The 19082-nt window shown below is 37.9% G+C and overlaps 1 protein-coding gene across 33 annotated transcripts in view; it reads left to right on the plus strand.

Moving 5' to 3' along the window:
• Positions 1-19082, plus strand: part of ZMYND11 (zinc finger MYND-type containing 11) — a 141979-nt gene that overhangs the window by 91592 nt on the left and 31305 nt on the right. For 19 of the 33 annotated variants that reach the window (XM_059662591.1, XM_059662702.1, XM_059662582.1 and 16 more), the window contains 2 exons: positions 215-259; positions 2891-3052. The exons of 5 other annotated variants lie outside the window; for them this stretch is intronic. In XM_059662591.1, coding sequence (XP_059518574.1) covers positions 215-259; positions 2891-3052 — 207 coding nt within the window. Of the gene's footprint in view, positions 1-214; positions 260-2339; positions 2436-2890; positions 3053-19082 lie in introns of those variants that run through there. 9 more of the 33 variants (XM_059662617.1, XM_059662627.1, XM_059662793.1 and 6 more) reach the window with 3 other exon arrangements.

The raw sequence follows: 19082 nt of genomic DNA on the forward strand, positions 1-19082 counted from the left end.
GTAATGACTCTTGAATTTGTATGCTACTGTCTTTTTATTCATGATTAGTACATTCATAGATTATCAGTTGATATCATCTGCAAAATAATGTAAGTCATATAGCAAATAATAAACAGTTTGATCCTCTATGAAATCCCTTTAGCTCTGTGTATTGCCTGATATTGAGCAAAGTTATAGTAGAGAGACCAAGATTATTTTGTTTTTATTTTGAAAGGCCTACAGTATGCAGCCTTTCTCCAGGACAGCAACCCCAAACAAGGTGAACTAATTTTGCACTGTTATTTTACTTTAAATCTGCTTTTAAAAAATACTACATTTCTCTCTTTCTTTAGGCTAGTTTAGTTAACTCTTGTTAGAATTGTTCATTAACACCATATTGTCTTTACTTTGCTTCTAGTTGGGGATTTTTTGCTAGTAGGTTTGCTTTTTAAAATTTTTCTTCAACTATTGAAGTGGCTTTTCACATATTATGCTACTAATCAGGCTGTATGAGAGTAGTTGGTGACATCTGGTAAAATCCAGGAAAATGCAGGATTAGCTTTTGGGCATACATTATTATTAGAGCACCATGTAAATTAATTCTGTTTACTAAAAGAGAAATTGTAGGCAACTCTGCCTATCTTAAACATGCTTATATAATTTATATTTCAGAAAAGTGTGCCCTGGGTTTAGAATGTAATAACTTTTGAACTTCTGCGTGTTTTGTATATTCTAAACAGCTATTGCTATGATTAAAAGAATGAACAGGTATGTTCCCAGACCATACCTCTTATATCTGATAATGGAGTTATTCATATGCCTTTATGTAAATAGTATATCCAAATTTTCTCTGCTTTTATTTCATTTGAATTATATTTTTATTTCTGTAATTATTATGAAAACTAGGTCTGCTATTAAACACCCCAATGAGGAAAGATCCATTTTCATCTCATTTTATGGGTGGATGGGAGAGAATAGGAATAGAAAAGGGGCAGAGGTAAAGTGGGGAGGCTAGAGCTTTAGAGCTGTGCACCAAAGTTATACTCTTGCTTTTTTCTCTTAATTTACTTAGTAATCACCATTTTAAGAACTGCAGGAAGATGAATTAATGTAAAAAATTTCAAATGATGAAGGTTGGCACTTTCTTTTGTTAATAACGAGTTAAACATAAGCCTCAAAAAGATGTTTCTGAACAACTTATGAAAAAATATTCTGAAATATTTCGTTTTAAACTTGGCAAGAATTCTGTTAGTTCAAAATAGAGCAAAGTATCTTATCTTCACTGAAACCTAATTTATCAATGATTTTTGATATAAATATTAAAATAGCAGCTTACATATGAACATTGTGAAATGGGTACACAGTGACTGTTATTTAGTACAGCCAAGCACTACATATATTATGTCTCTGCAGTGCCTCTATGTCAAACTTGGTGAGATAGGTATTTTTCCTACCATACACACATCATTGTTTTCTGTCTCATCAGTATCTTACGATTTGTTTAGCAGTTTGACTGAAATTACTCCAGTGTAAGTTTACAGAGTATATCTATCTGCAGCAAATAACTAGAAATGGTTATGTTTTTCTTTATTGCTTTGGTCAATGAAGACCATGATTTCTGAACAAAAAGTAAACTGAAAAGTTTACATTTTTGCTGAGTTTGCCAATGTGCTGTAGCCATGACTCTGAAAGTGAATTTTGGAACATTAGTGACTCTCTTCCCTTTTGAAGGTGTTGATAGAGCCCTGTCATATGTTCAGGCGGTAATTAGTACATTTCAGCCGGAGGCGCTGAAGGAGTCACTGCTGCTAAACAGTGCTGTATTTGAAGCCCACTTATTGGGGAGTAATTGACATAGAAAACTGTTCAGTTTCAGAAACAGAGTGTAGACAGTGATTTATAAAAAAGACAAACGATGGCAGAACCCAAGTTTGGAATTCAGGAAATTCAAGTTTGGAAATCATTGGCAGTGGCCTTGATTACACTGAATGTGGATTAAACCACTGTTCACTTAGTTACCACATCTACAAAAGAAAGCTGAGAATTAATCCATCACTCTTAACAGGTATTTTTTGACAAGCTAAGAGTGGCATTTATGAAGAATGAATTCTAAATTAAGAGGACTTATAACATCTTCCTGTTTATGTTTAAATGGTATTGGCTGTATAAAAAGAGTGTAACAAAAAAGAAAATGTTGAAGAAAACCTACTGCAGTTATGTTCTTTTATTTCCAGGAATAGTCCAAGTAAGAAAATAAGCCTACTTCCTTTAAGTTTTTTTTTTTTTATGGCAATGTCCTTTGGAGAATGTGATTAAACCTTTAGTTTCACATTTTCAATTTATTTTTCCAAATTCAACAGACCCTGAAAATTTGACAACCTATCAGAACATGGACATTCTGATTAATGGTTATTTTCAATAAAGCATCCAATACCATGGATGAGAAGATAAGAATAGTGAGCATCACCATTTATTACTATTTTCTCTGTTTCAACAGTGAGCTAATTAAGTACTTACTATATTTTTCTAGAAAGCAGAACAAAACAGAGGTTTGTTTATTTGAAATACTAAGGTATAGATGTTTGTTTGGGATATTCAGTTTATTGAAGAAATCATTCCATAGATTATGTTTTTTAAAAGTGAAGATAATGTTAGACTACGATTGGCTTTGGACTTATTTTTGAACTGGTTTTGCTATCAAATCACCTTAAGATATTTTGAATATTAATACTGTTTAGGGAAGAATTTAAAATTTAAAGAAGCAAATTTGTAGATATTTTTCCCTCTTGTTTTAAAATGTCTAAAATTGTTTATGATGCCTAACTTCTGATGGACTTTAGTTTCAATTTTGTTCTTAGTCATTGCAGATATTGACAAAATGTCATACGAAATTATTTTGTATTTTTTGTAGGACTGGGAAACAGAAAATCATGACTGGTATTGTTTTGAATGCCATTTGCCTGGAGAGGTGTTGATATGTGACCTGTGTTTTCGTGTGTATCATTCCAAGTGTTTGTCTGATGAGTACAGGCTTAGAGACAGCAGTAGTCACTGGCAGTGCCCAGTTTGCAGGGTGAGTACCTATATGAGCTTTAATGTGCTGGTCAGAGGGTTGGAGTTCATTGACAATAGCTGCACAAAGATACCCCAGGTGGTCGTGCCAGGTTGATGGATAAAGTACTGGAGGGTGGGGGTTATCTGCTGAAATGATGATATATAAACATAGAGCACTCATAAATGGATATCACAGAACACATGACATATTCAGGGTTTGGATTTTAGAAAGTTGTAATCATATAAAAATATACTCTCTTCCCTTACTTTACACTTGCCTCTGGATTGTATGACTCCTTCAATGAATAGTCTTTGGGAATTAAGAAACACTCTTCCATACCAAGGTCTGTTCAATTGTGTCCTCTTCACTACTCAGAAAACAAAGCAAAAAGGCACATTGTTGGAGACATTCTGTATCTACTTCTCATTTATATTCATGTAACATTCCCCCCGCCCCTTTTTTTGTCACGTCATGGGTTAGTTTCTTTCTTGTTTATAACTCATTCGGAGGGTGGATTGGTGGGACAGTGGTATGTATATAAAACATTCTAATTTAAAGCAGAATGAAATAGGCTGGTAGGTAAAATAGGTACTTTCCACAATTACTTTCATTCATATTATTTCCCCATTGAAAAGTATACATGCTGTGATTGTTGGTTGCAGGATGTGGTATGTGTGTGTATACGAGTGATGTGTGATACCTAATACTGCATTACATGTGGCAGTGATGGTGATTAGCAGTGAATTACTTGATTGTAACCTCTATTATTTTGTACTTAAAATTATTAAGATACTTATTTGGAACTATGCAGATCACCTAGATTACTGAAGTTGTTTGTGAATATACTTTGTAATACTGGAGTAACTTAGATACTCATTTATTCTTCCAAAAATGTATTTGTCTTCATAATTTTTCTTCTCTTTGTTTTCAGCCAAACATGTTCTGCCAGTATAATGAGCAAAAGATAGTGTACATTCTAGTCTTTCCTAGTACCTATGGTTTTGTATTACTTTAAGTGTACCGCATCCTACCAGCATATTCCATCGGCAGACAAAAGACCATTGAGATAACATTAAAAAATAATGTGTGATGATGATGTAATAAAATGCCTAAATGCTACATAAGCAGTGATAAATCCCTAGAATGGAATATATTAGTATAAAGCCTCAGGTTGCAGATTACTTTCTTTTTGAAGTCTTCCAAGAATTTATGTATCTACAAAAATTATTGTAATTAGTGGTATGGGAACTGCATTTAATACTCATATTCTGATTTGTGCATTTTATAAACTAATTCCTGTTTTTTGGTAACAATTTAAAGTAAGTAAAGAATAATGAGATCTTAAGAACAGAAAGCATTACAGTATAAAAATATAAAAGAGATGGGGTCACTGACCAAATACTGAATCAGGAATTTAAGAAGTACAATGCTGGACATACCTGTGTCTTTATAGCTATAGCTTTTTAATATTTAATATTTAGTTCTTATTTTCATAGTGAAGAATTTAAACAGTAACACTAGGATTTTTAAGGATGGGTTAAACTTTATTATGTGTTTTATATTCCTTACATGAAGAATGGAAATTGAACAGTTATACCTCTGAAGAAAATGTGTAATATTTCATCCATTAGAATTTACCATAAAGTTGTCAGATTCTATTTTCTATGTGTTTGCTTTACTCGTTGCTGATTAGATGATTTTTTAAAAAAAAAATTTCAGAGAGTTTTACTGGCTCACACAGAAACATGATAACCAAAATGGAACTCAGCTTACCCCATTCTATTTTTCTTTTCTTCCCTCTTGGTTTCTACTTGTCTTTGTCAGTCTAGATCAGCCATGGGCAAACTACGGCCCGCGGGCTGGATCCGGCCCATTTGAAATGAATAAAACTAAAAAAAAAAGACTGTACCCTTTTATGTAATGATGTTTACTTTGAATTTATATTAGTTCACACAAATACTCCATCCATGCTTTTGTTCCGGCCCTCCGGTCCAGTTTAAGAACCCATTGTGGCCCTCGAGTCAAAAAGTTTGCCCACCCCTGGTCTAGATAGTCTCCCATCTGCCCTAATAAAAGAGAAAGATGCAAATTGACCATACCTTCATGACACCAATCAGGAGTGAGTATGCAAATCAACCCAACAAAGATGGTGGGTTAATTTGCATATGCAGGCACCGAGCAGCCCGTGGCCAGGTGGGACGGGACGCTTGCATCATTGCCATGGTGACGACGCAGGCATTCCACATCGCCCCAGCTTCTCCGGGCCTCTGGGCAGTGTGGGAAGGTGGAACGGCAGCTTTTGGCCAGAGCGAAGGCAGTGCTGGCAGCCAGGGGAAGGATGGCCCATCTTGCACGAATCTTCGTGCATCGGGCCTCTAGTTGTGATATAATTACACTTCCTGAAAAGGAAGCTATGATTCAACAAGAAATTGTTAACACTTTCATAAACTGTGAGTTGGTTAGGCTCAAAAGGCCTTTTTCTGGGTTGGGTGTGGTGAGTTTTAACTTCGGCTTTAAACTTTCCAAATAAGTAGTTTTTTCTATGTTAGAATTATTGTATTTTAATTGTTAATTATTACTTTCAAGAAAAGGTTAGTGTTATCTTCTTTTCCTGGGAGAAGAGGTGATAATAGCCTTGACATTTGAATGGAATTTTAAATATCCTTAAGGTAAAATTTTTTGCTTGATTTTTGTTGTTTAACAAAGCATCAAAACTTGAAGCCATTTTTTTTTATAATCTAACATGAGAGTGACTGACCAGATTTAAATATGCGTGGACTAAGAGAACTGAGAGACTGCAATTTAAGAACTGTGGTTCTAAACCAGAAAAACAGTCTTTTCTGTTTTTCTTTTTAATTAATGTTTGGGGAAAATATAAACTAATTAGATACTAGTATGCTAATAAGGAATTTTGAAGATAGATGCCCAGAACAAAATTTCAGTGAAGGCTTAGCATATAGATGGAACCCCAACCATTATTACCTAAAATTTAAGTTTAAAACATTTCTAATAAATTATGGAGAACAGAAGGCTAATTCATTTTTACATAATCTCTTCCCCTCAGTATTGAAAAGGTCACTGAACATGTCAATTCTAATTGAAAATAAATTTTAAAAAATAAGAGTACATGTAAAGATTCATTTTAAAATGTCACTTAGAATAGTCAGCTATTGTTACTTCAGCTCAAGCAGCTTTATCTTAAATATCTGACTATGAAATATTTTAAGAGGGTAATGGTTGGAATTTTTCTCAATTTAACATAATTTTATCAGTTTTCATAATCTCAAGAATCTCAGAACTCAGGATATTTCTTTGGAATGTTTGCCTTTCTAAAAAAAAATTAAGCTGTTGCTTTATGGATGTGGTAGATATCAGATTAGCATTTTACTTTGAAGAAAATTTGTTCTTTTTCACACTTCTAAAAAATGTTTTTATATGCTTTTATTGATTTCAGAGAGAGGAAGGGAGAGGGAGAGTTAGAAACATAATTGATTAGCAGCCTCCTGTGTGCCTCCTACTGGGGATTGAGCTGGAAACCTGGGCATGTGCACTGACCGGGAATCGAATCATCACCTCCAGGTTCATGGGTTGACACTCAGAGCCACACTGTTTCACATTCTTGTTACTGAAAACTGTCTTGTTACTAATGTCACTAGTTTAAAAAGAAGGGTGGGGGAGAGACTTAAAATATTTATTTTAACTTGGTTGTAAAAAATTCAAGTAATTTAGAGGATAAAGAAAAAGTAAAATTTCTGGAAATGTTGTCACATAATAGGTGAATGTTCTCACAGATATCCATCCTGCCCCTCCCTCCGAGCTCACCCATTTGTATCTTATCTATGCAGTTTTATGTACATCGCTAGATGGAATCAGTTTGTTTCTATTCAGCAATGTCCCAATCTTTTATTTAAGTATCATAATGTGCCATAATTTATTTAACCAGTGGCCCACTGGTGCTTATTACATTGCTTCCATTGGCCTGTCAGGTCAGTAACATCACACTGAAACTTAGCTGTCAAAGAGGACATTCATGCTGCTATGTTCAGAGTCATCCCACACTTTCCACTCTGAAGAGTAGTCTTCTCATTACATTTGGATGTATTTGAATTTTATATTCCTGAAACAGCCATGAATTTTCTAGGGGGGGGGGGGATAGAAAACATTAACTTTTAAGTGAAAATTGCTTTTGAGATTTTATTTGCCTAAAGAATATATCTATAAAACACAGTGTAATCAATTGTATTTTTTAAAAAGAGACAAAATAAATTTCCTTCTACCTATGTAATTCTGTCTGATCTCTTTCATAGATAGAAGTAAATTTATTCTTCAGAGGATAAATTAATTAAAGTGAAATTCTTAAATTAAGGGATAAGCACATGTAAATTTTTGATAAAAATCACTAAATTGTCCTGCAGAAGATTATACCCATTTATGCCAACATGAAAGTATTTTCCAATTTATTTTTACTAATTTGATACGGTACAACTGTCTGTATTATTTTAATGTTGCTTCCTTTCATAAATGTATTTTCCAAATTACAAAGTCATTTTATCCTTTGATGCTGTGGTTATAGAATACAGGCCAGGGTGTGTACACAAGCCAATGTGCACATGTGTATGTGTGTGTGTCTATCTGTCTGTTGTGTCTGTATGAGCACACATGCGCATGGATGCATAGCTGGTGTGTGTGTGTGTACCTTCGTGGTGCGTGTCTGTGCAAGCATGGGCGTGTTTGTGGAGGGTGGGGGCATGTGTGCACATCTTGTGTATGCATGGATGTCTGTTGTGTGTTCAAGTGTACATGTGTGCATGTACGTACACGAATTCATATGGGGATGGGTGTGCATGTTATGCACGTTTGCTGGCCTCCAATCTTGCTGGTGAACATTATGATACTGTTTGAGTAATGACTACTTGAAATTTTTTTAATATACAGGCAGGTTAATTAATGTGTCCTAAGAAACCCTAGGACCACCTCTGAGACTGGAGCACCATGTTGCTTTTTAGAGCAGCACTTGCTGGGAGACCTTTCTGTGGGGATGGAAATGCTCTATCTGTGTTGTCCAGTAGGAACTTCCAGCTATGTATGTTTATTGTGAGACCCAGAAATTGGAATTCAACTTAGCAAATGTGGCTATGGCTACCTATTGTATCATACAGTGCTGTTTGAGAACTGCATGTTCTAAATGCCTATACTCCCAGAGTAGCATCTTTGGTACAAAATGTCTGCCTCATGACTGGCCTGGCATTTGTTCTCCCTATGAAGCTATAGTTAGGACTTGGAAGAATTCTAAAGGAGGGATATAGATCAGCACTGCCCCTCCTTTCCCTCATATACACAGCAGATTATACAGCAAACACTGCCCCGTGCCTGTAAAATACAGGGTAGTGCAGGTTGATGGCTATAATATCAGATAGCGCTGCATTTGCTTTGAATCTGGTACCTCATAAAAAGTCAAATTAACTTTAGAGGAAAAGAACCAGTATATATAGTCAAACAAAATAATTGGCACTTTCCTGCTTAGTAAGTTTGAGATGTATTTTGAACCTGGGTCCCTGTTTCCTCTATCCTCTTTTAACATGTTCATGTTTCTTACATAAATGATTTTTGTTTTCATAACTTAGATTTATATTACTGCTCCTTTAGGTTCAGATATATGAAAATTTTATATGTGGACTAAAATATGTCATTAGAGAGCAAAATTTTGTGTATTGTGTGCCTTTACTGTGAGCACATAGAAAGAGCTAGAATGGGAAGACCACAGCGACTTACAGTACTTGTCTCCTTTTGCATATTTGGGCCTCTAAAACGGAATATTGCTCTAGTGAAATCCATCCAGAGATTTTTATCTTAGGCTTTTATATTATACTAGAGGCCCGGTGCACAAAAATTTGTGCACTCGGGGAGGGGGTCCCTCAGCCTGGCTTGTGCCCTCTCGCAGTCTGGGACCCCTCGGGGGATGACCACCTGCTGGCTTAGGCCTGCTCCCCGGGGGATTGGGCCTAAGATGGCAATCAGACATCCCTCTGGCAACCCGGCAGCCCTCGGGGATGTCCACTTGCCAGCGGGGAGCAGACCTAAGCTGCAGTCGGACATCCTTAGTGCTGCTGAGGAGGCAGGAGAGGCTCCCACCACCACCGCTCTACTGGCAGCCATCAGCCTGGCTTGTGGCTGAGCAGAGCTCCCCCATGTGGGAGCGCACTGACCACCAGAGGGCAGCTCCTGCATTGAGCGTCTGCCCCCTGGTGGTCAGTGTGTGTCATAGTGGCCAGTCATTCCCAGTCTTTCTGCTGTTAGGGTCAGTTTGCATATTACCCTTTTACTATATAGGATAGAGGCCTGGTACACAGGTGGGGGCCGGCTGGTTTGCCCTGAAGGGTATTCCACATCAGGGTGGGGGTCCCGCTTGGGTGCCTGGCCAGCCTGGATGAGGGGCTGATGGCTGTTTTCAGGCTGGCCACACCCCCTTTAGGTTGGGGGTCCCCACTGGGGTGCCTGGCCGGTCTGGGTGAGGGGCTGAGGGCCGTTTTCAGGCTGGCTGGTGACTGAAGCTCCCAGCCTCTCCTTATTTTCTTTATTCTTTTTTTATTCTGGGATTTATTTACCTTCTATAATTGAAACTTTGTTGTTGTCACTGGAGCTGAGAGCTGGCTCTTGCTCGCTCCAGCTCTAAAGCCACAGCCTGCTGAAAGCAGGTATCTGGGGTTTGTTTAGCTTCTATAATTGAAACTTTGTTATTTTTGGAGCTCAGAGCTAGGCCGCCGCAGGCGGGGAACCTTGGCTTCCTCCAACACTGTAGCAAGCAAGCCTCCTGCTTGCTTCAGCTGCATGGCTGCCGGCCTCCATCTTGGTTGGTGGTTAATTTGCATATCACCCTGATTATTCAATGAGAAGCGTAGCAAAGGTACCGTCAATTACCCTTTTTGTCTTTTATTAGATAGGACTAGAGGCCCAGTGCACAAAATTCGTGCACTGGGCGGCGGCGGGGGGGTGGTGTTCCTCAGCCTAGCCTGCACTTTCTCCAATATGGGACCCCTCAGGGGATGTTCGATTGCCAGCAGTCAGACATCCCTCTCACAATCTGGGACTGCTGGCTCCTAACCACTCGCCTGCCTGCCTGATTGCCCCTAACTGCTTCTGCCTGCCAGCCTGATCGATACCTCACTGCTCCCCTGCCAGCCTGATTGTCCCCAACTGCCCTCCCCTGCTGGCCTGGTCACCCCTAAATGTCCCCTCCGGCTGGCCTGATCACCCACCACTGCTCTTTCCTGTCAATCATCTTGTGGCTGTGGGCGCCGCCATTTTTACACTTGATCTTAGCCAAAAGGCCGAGAAGCGATGCGCGCCGCCATTTTTGAGTGTGTGGCAGTCAGTATATTCCCTCCTTATTGGCTGTGGGCGCTGCCATCTTTGAGGGTGTGGCAGTCAATTAGCATATTCCCTCATTGGCTGTGGGCACTGCCATCTTTGAGGGCGGGATAGTCAGTTAGCATATTCCCTCCTTATTGGCTGTGGGTGCCGCCATCTTTGTGATGGTGTGAGGGTCAATTAGCATATTCCCTCATTGGCTGTGGGCACTGCCATCTTTGAGGGCGGGATAGTCAGTTAGCATATTCCCTCCTTATTGGCTGTGGGTGCCGCCATCTTTGTGATGGTGTGAGGGTCAATTAGCATATTCCCTCTTTATTAGATAGTATTATAACATAAAATTTTTGTATTACAGTTTTTTTTATAACCTGTAGCAAACTTTGGTTTACTTTGCATCCCGTTTATGACATACTTATTGTGACTTTTATATGAATAGGTCAATGTAAGTCATATTCCTCTCCCACCCCACACACACATTTCAGATGGCATTTTGTTGTTTGAGAATCACAAATTTTTAAATTGTGTTAATATACAAATTGGTGATCAACCTAGCTCATTAATAAAATGAAGGAATAAGAAAATGTAGATAAGGAAATTAAGAAGAATCTATGTGGAAAAATTTTATTAATAATTTAAAAAATGTATATATTGATCCTACATCAAAACCAAAAGGTTTCCCAATTTGTAGCACCTGATTTTCTGATCAGGTATCTGCAGAGATTTTAGGAAGAGTGCACCTTAGTGCTACTTTCACATTAATTGGAACTATTTCAAGCATTTCCTACTACAGTTTCTCTTGAAAATATTTGAAAAAAAATAAAATATTTGAAATGAAGATATATATTTTACAGGAAACTTAATTTAAAGATATATATGCAGAAGGAAGTCTATTGAAACCATTTCAAGTTAACTTTTAAATTGGATATTAAGACCCAGATACTATATTTTTTTCACACGGTTTATAGTATACTCATTAGGCAACTGAAAATGAAGGAATTTAACTGGTCTACTAAAACCAAACCAAGACTAAATCACCATTAGAAAGCCACCTCGAGTTTTATCAAGTGGATACTTATCAATGTTACTGACTTGCTAATGTTAACTTAGTTCTGGGTAAAGTTATATTTTGTGTCATTTGCACCATGACTTTTGTTCAGATAGCTAAAGAAAAGGTCATTGATGAAAGCTATTTCTTGAAACTGGTGATAGAAATTTACTTCTGAATCCATTTTTCATTCTGTTGGGTATGTAGGCAATACAGTTCTTTTTAAATTCCAAAATCAGGAGAATGCCCATTTAATGTTCAGAATGAAATAGGATAAAGTGCTAAATGAAAATATTTTGAACATGAATTCCTTATTATGTATTTATTATGAAACTGTAACTGTTCTTTCTGGTCAGTCTTCCTTTGTTAATGTGGGAAATTTATTCAGATTTTCACCTTGAAAGTAAGTACCTTTACCTTCAAGATACATATTAACAAATCAGGAATGGAGATTTGGTTTTTAAATAAAATAGAAGTAGAAGCCATGTTTGAGGGGATGTGAATTTTTTTTTAACTGGTGGGCAATCAAGTATTGAAAATGAATGAACAATAAATATTTTTATAATTTCTACAGCCAACTGAATTATCATCTTTGTACTAGCAAAATAGAAAATTAATTTTAAGATCTTTGTCTAAATCAAGTAATTTATAAGGCAGTTTTACTATTTATCACTACCTTGACTAGAGGAAAAAGTAATGGGAACATTGATAAATGCAGAGCGTTTTAAAAGTTGACCTGGGTTATAAAACTGTAAAATCTTATGTATTGTTTTCTAGTCTCTTTACAAAACTACCTGGACCCAAGCAAGCAAGAAAAAAATGTCCATGTCTTCTTCATTGCCTTCCTTTGATGAATTTAGCAGTGTTATGGTCAGAAAGGCTTGGATATGAGTGTGAAATGTTTTAGGTGGTAGTGTATTTGGTCTTTGTGATACATGTATTTGGTGGCTTGTTTAGAATCTTAATAGAATTTTTAACTCTAAGGGATTATGGAAATAATAGTCTCTATATCAAGATGGTTTCAACTTAATCTAGATAGAAAGCTTATTTAGTATTTCCAGTATTGATGAACTGAAAATAGTACAAAGGGCGCAATTTCCTTTTACTGACTGCAAATGCATGAGGTGCCAGGGGAAGATGTGGACAGGTGGGCAGGTAGTATTCCCATTAGCTGATAGTCAGCCTCTGTGAGCATAGAACAAATGATACTCATTTCTTGACCTTAAAACAGAGACAGGCAACTTATTTTCAGAAAAGAATGGGAAGGCTTACTCCACTGAGGAATGCCATTCTGCCTCTGCTTTTTAAATCTTGTTCTTTCTTTAAAGATTAGTATTGTGTAGAAGGGAAGAAACAAGTAGATACAAAACCTGGTTCCATGAAGTTTTGCTGAATGTCCCTTTTCTATTCTCTGGTCCCTGCAGTATGCCACAAAGGAGCTTAGAATTATCCCCAAAGTCCATTTAATAATGAATGGTAAAATTTCTGACATGCATAATGACACCTCTGTAGCAATTTTTGTGTGAATATAGTAGATGTAGAAATAATACATATTGTTACAATATCAATTGGTTTTGTGGCCTGTACAATTAAAGATGCTTTAATAGTTTGTAAATCACCCTACCAGCAGTTCTCAACCTGTGGGTCGCGACCCCTTTGGGGGTCGAACGACCCTTTCACAGGGGTCACCTAAGACTATCGGAAAACACATGTATAATTACATATTGTCTTTGTGATTAATCACTATGCTTTAATTATATTCAATTTGTAACAATGAAATTGGGGGTCACCACAACATGAGGAACCTGTATTGAAGGGTCATGGCATTATGAAGGTTGAGAACCACTGCCCTAGACTGGCTGCTATAAAGCTGAAAGCTGATTTTATTATCTGAACTAGTCATAGCTTAGTTCAGTCAGAGCAAAGAGTTGACTTTGTGAAAATTAATAAATACATATAGAGCTGGAGTAGTATTCAGTGCTGTTTGTAAATCTGGACGAACAAGTCTGGAAACACCTTATTAGTAGAGCTGCATTTGCTAGCATGCTCCAAGTGTCCACTTCCTGACACTCTTAGTAGTTTGCATTATCCTCAGAGTTCCAACTTTTAGCTGTAAGAAGACATATTTATGACAGGTTAAGGGAGGTTTAAATGTATATCCTTTAACGTAAATAAATTAAAAAAGCTATTACCAGAAACTCAAGTGCAAATGGCTGTTGCTGGATTGGTTGTGGGAGGTTTGGGATAGAGCTAGAGGGACTCCATGTGGTTTGGTGCATCCCACATGCAGAAGTGAGTAAGCCAAGTTTTCCACCATTAGAACTGGCAGTAGGTGTGATGTTCTTATCTTTAGGTCTTATGTTGGAGAGTTAATTTTAATGTCAGTGCTGGGAGTAAAAAAGACTGAATGTAGGTATATTTTTAGAAAACTGTCCTAGAATATGATTGACGTTGATGGGGCAAGAGGGGCCTCAGTGATACTGGAGGAGAAATGGTAGGCCTTTGGGGTACTTCCATCAGACCAGCTCTACCCTTAAAATCTCAAACATTGAGGTTTGTTATGTATACTTTGTATTCAATCATTACAAATGGTTGTAGATAATACTTTAGAGCCTCTAATTTCAGTAACAACCTAGGCAACTTATGTGCAGATAAAATTTATGGTGATTCTTTTCTGTGATTACAGATAGTTAGAGAGCTTGGAGTTTCTTAATTCTTCAAACAATGTAGGTAATTTAAACGCAGGTCAGTGTTTCTCCACCAACTTACAGGGCAACCTGTACCAGAATCACCTGGTGTACTTGTTTAGAACACAGCTTCTGGGCTGAGGCTCAGGAATCTGCTTTTCAACCAGTGCTCCAGATTTGTGAATTTATTAATATTTAAATGAGCCTTTGGTTGTTAGAGGCCGAAGGTGATATTTGATCCACTGGCAATGAAATGGTTCACACATCAGAAATAAATAAAATGGTTTAGAGTGGCCAGAATATGCAAGCACAGCTTGGGTGTGTGCTTAACTCTTTCACATTTTGGATGGGTCTTGTCAGTTGAATGGCATGGAATATTTTTGTAGTAAGCAGTGAATTTGGTTACTAATGACTATCATCACTTCAATTCACCTAGCACTTACCATGTGCTAGAGAGTGTACAGGCCCTTGGTTACAGAACACTGAATTAGGTAGATTATTATGGATCCTGCTTTCCAGAACTTAAGAGTCTAGTCAAGGGCTGGCAAACCACAGCCCATGGGTCAAATCAAGCCTTCCACCTGTTTTTGTATTGCTCATGAGCTAAGAATGGGGTTTACATTTTTAAATGAAGAAAAATCAAAAGAGGGATAATATTTTGTGATGTGAAAATGATAAGAAATTCCAATTTTAGTTTCCACAAGTTTTGTTAGAACATTATTTAAGATGACGTCTTCTCCACCATGGCAATTGAATAGTTGAAACAGACACACTGTGTGTGTTCTCAAATCCTAAAATATTTTCTGTCTAGCCCTCCACAGAGAAAGTTTGCCAACCCTGTTGAGTCTGCTGCCAAAGGACATTCTGGATATTGGGAATTCCCCCAAAAGTGTGAGGCGCTTGTCTTTCTTTAGTCAGACTTGGGGACTTGGGTTTGAATTGAACTCCAGCAGCACAAATGAGAAGATGCCTTGATTTCTAATTTCACACTTTTTTTCTTTTGGATATTTGGTGTACTGGAATAATACTTCCACAGCTTCATCCTCTGCTAAAATATGTTTCTACAGTTTAAAGCAGGGTCTCTAGAAAATATTGAAAATTCTAGATCATTTAATCCTGAGTGTCCCTTTGACTAGTGATGCTTAGGCACTGTAATCAATGATCAGTTGTGGGTCAAAAGTTGCTTGTACCTTCTTCCAGCCAGAAACACCATAAGTCACTGAGTGTGACACATTATTTATGATTTGTCTGAGATATCTAGCTAGACTCTTTGGATTTGCTATATCCCAGCAATTGTTTATAACTGGCCTGAGAATCCCTTACTCAGGAAGATGCTCAAGATTTTCTGTTATTTTTTTTCCCTTTAAGTAGAGGAAAGCAGCCCCTTAGTTGTCTATAATATACTAAAGAGCATCTCACTTTAGTGGATGTCTTATGCACATTTATAACACAGCTTCAGCCATGTGATTATTGTCCCTTTAAGATGGTTCCAACAACTTTGGCCATGAAATGGAAGTTTGTTCCGTGATAATTTGCAGATAATGTCCAAATCACTCCTGTATGCTGCTGGGTGTTTTGAACAGTTACCAGAACTTTATTGGGCTTTACTAGGTTTGAGCTGCATGCTGTTACAGAGAGGCCTTTACTGATGAGTCCTGAAGTCTGTAAGTAACAGTAGGTACAGTTCTTCAAAGCCTGAGAAAAGATTGGGTCTGAAACAATCTGCAGATACTACACAGCATTACTTTTATGTTTTCCAAACTTACGAAGAGTTGCCTGCTTAGTTATATTACAGACAGAATAGCATTTAACCTTAGAAGTGAACCTTTACTTTCTGTTAGAGTAGCTTTTGCTCAAGCTTCTGTGAGTGGCTTGGTTTGGCCGACAGGCATTACCTGAGACACTGTTGTGAATGTCACGTAAGGCAGCTCACATGTATTACCTAAGAAATACCCAGAAGTCTTACAGTGCCACTCTGGGGCAGAAGCTGCAATGCTTTGTTGATTTCTTGTGTGAAATACTAAATCTCTAAATTGTAACTGGAAACTTTAGAAAGAAAGCCCACACAAGTTTAGCAAATGTGAAAGCATCTTATAACAAATGGTTGTTGTTTTTTTAACTTTTTAAAAATATATATATATAGCAAATGTTTTATCCCTGCACATTGTTGGGAAAGGTTTTGCATCTGTTCAGGGTCTTCTCTTTTGTTTGCTTCAGTTTGCTGAGGAAGCTCCCTGGGCCCCGGGCCTGGGAAGCAGGCTCCTTTCAGTATCCTGGGCAGAGAGCTCTGTGCCCCAGGGCAGCTGTTCACTTACCAACAGAGGGCTTGTATGCATTTCAGTTCTTGTCCTATATCTGCAATAGAATCCCATATTTGTCACCAGAAAAGTGGATTGGGCAGCAGTACAAAATAAACAAGTAGGAGAGGTTTTCAACAAAATAATTTTTTGGATGTGACACTCCTTTTGGTGAATCCTATCCAACCCAAATCACTAAAGTTTCTAGTATAGTATCTGCAAAGTGAACAAATATAGGAGAGAAACATTTCTGTCTGTCTTAGCAAGTAGATGGAGAAAGTTACTAGGTCTGGCATCACTTTAAAAGGACTTTTGAAGATTACCACTTAACACTTCTCAGTGTAGCAGCCAGGGTTACAATTGGAACCACTGCACCTGTTTGTGTAAATACATAGCCTCTTTAATAATGCAAGGCAGTGATTCTCAGTCAGGGTCACTTGTTAGAAACACCTGGAGTACTGGCACAGTGAGTGCCCAGGCCCCTCCCTAAGCCGTGGCACCTTGACATTGTGGGGCTTTTTCTTTGAGGTAAAATTTACTTTGCAGGGGTTTGCAAAAGTCTTGAATGTACCATTTGATGAACAGACAAATGCACACACACTTGTACACCCAGGCCCACCAAGGCAGAGAACATGATCATTGTACCCTCCTCCTCAGCCGTTGTTCTCATTACTTTGTTGTTGTGGTTGTTGATCCTCTGTGCAGGATATTTTTCCATTGATTTTTAGAGAGAGTGGAAGGAAAAAGGAGAGAGAGAGAGAAACTTTGATGTGAGAGAGACACACCAATTGGTCACCTACTGCACACACCCTGACCAGGGCTGGGAACCAGCAACCAAGGTACATGCCCTTGGCCAGAATTGAAGCTGGGACCCTTCAGTCTGTGGGCCAACGCTCTATCCACTGAGCCATACTGGCTAGGGCCTCATTACTTCCCATCACAGATATGTTGTGCCTGTTCCACAACTTTATATAAGTGGATATTGGTGTTTTTCTCAGTGATTCAATAGCCACAGTTGGTGAACATTGAGTGGGATAGCTATGTCTGGGTAGCACATTATTAAATGGGGTAAAAGACCTCCTGAAGTAATATTTTGAAGGAATTGGAGCTGTGAAGGATGGGATAGGTAATACCTATTCAGCCATGGAAGTCACATGTCCCCCTTGTGTTTCCTTTTACATTTTATGTGAAATAGTCCTTTTTCCAAGCTCATATCACCACTTTTAATTGCACATAGTAGAAAAGAGATACTCTAGCTACTTGACTCTAAACAAACTTAAACATGACGCAAAACCAGATTATCATCTTACATTTATCATTTAGATTTGTGAAATTAAGGCCCTCAGTCTGAACACTGCATTTGCAGTCTTCCCAACAGGAAAGAAATAATTGCTGCACATGGTTGCACTAATTTAGCAGTTCACTTACGAATGTTTAAACAGATGAAACCAAAGCATTGTGGGATATGACCCCACCCACATTTTGTGTAAATTCTCTGTGGGAAAGAAGTAGGAATTGAAAATGGACCTTTATTTAAACAAGAACAGTTTAGTGCACAAGTTACCTAAACTTAAGCAAAGTAGAATAGGGTTTTCTGTATCAATTCAAAGTGTTTTCATTGTTTTTGTTACAAAGAAAGACCAATATAGTTAGGATGTTTTGGCTATAGTGATGTTCTGATTCTATCACTGCATCAGTTTTGCCCTTAAGGAAATGTTGAGTTGCTTTGTTTTCTAAGGTTCCAAAAAGAAAAGAGGTTAGCCTACTAACAGTGAAGTTTTCATAGATTGGTGTTTGGAGCACAGGAAGGAGAAAAACATATTTCTGTGTACATGTGAACTACCCAGCAACCCATGACACAGGACTATGTTGTGGTAGATGTAGTGAGAAACTCATCCCCATCATCACTGCTCAGGTGACTGTAGACAATATTTAGGGAGCATTACTCTTCAGCACTACATAAAAGTGGTGGCTGCATATTTCCCCTAAAGAATATGTTACCTATCAAAAGAACCATAGTCCCACAGGTATTACAAGGCTTCTAACCTGATGTACATTGTTATTACATCTGAATTTATACAAATTTGTGATTTAATGATCAGATTGATATTTGGGATCAACTGTTTCATACTGTACCCAAAATATTTGGCATGATAGAGCATGCAGCTGGAATCATTGTTTTTACTCTTTCTTTTTAAGGGAATGTAGGTTTTCCAAGAGGTAAGAAAAAAACAGCTTTCTTGGACTTCTTACTTTTTCTCTTCCCTATATCAAGTTTAACAAATTGTTTAGTATAAAAAGCAGTTTGTGGGAGGATGTCCATGCTGCAAAAACATTTGTCCAAAATGCTAATAGCTGATTGTGCATCAGACCCACTGAGAGCTCCCTCTACACTACTGTGAGATTTGCAGAATGCAGGAACTGAGCTTAGTTCTCTGTTGTGTCTGGCTTATGGACGGGGCCAATTAATGGTTCTCACATGTTTGTGTGCGTGAGAATCACTGGGGATCTTGTTAAAAATGAGACTTCACAAGCTACATCAAAGCCCTTCTCCCCCCGAAATTATAAACATGGGGTCCAAGAAAGGTCATTGCCTTTTAAACTAGCCTGATCACCCCTAACCGTCTCTGCCTGCCAGTGTGGTTGCCCCC

This window comes from Myotis daubentonii, chromosome 1 (assembly GCF_963259705.1).
Source record: "Myotis daubentonii chromosome 1, mMyoDau2.1, whole genome shotgun sequence".
Lineage (NCBI taxonomy): Eukaryota > Metazoa > Chordata > Mammalia > Chiroptera > Vespertilionidae > Myotis > Myotis daubentonii.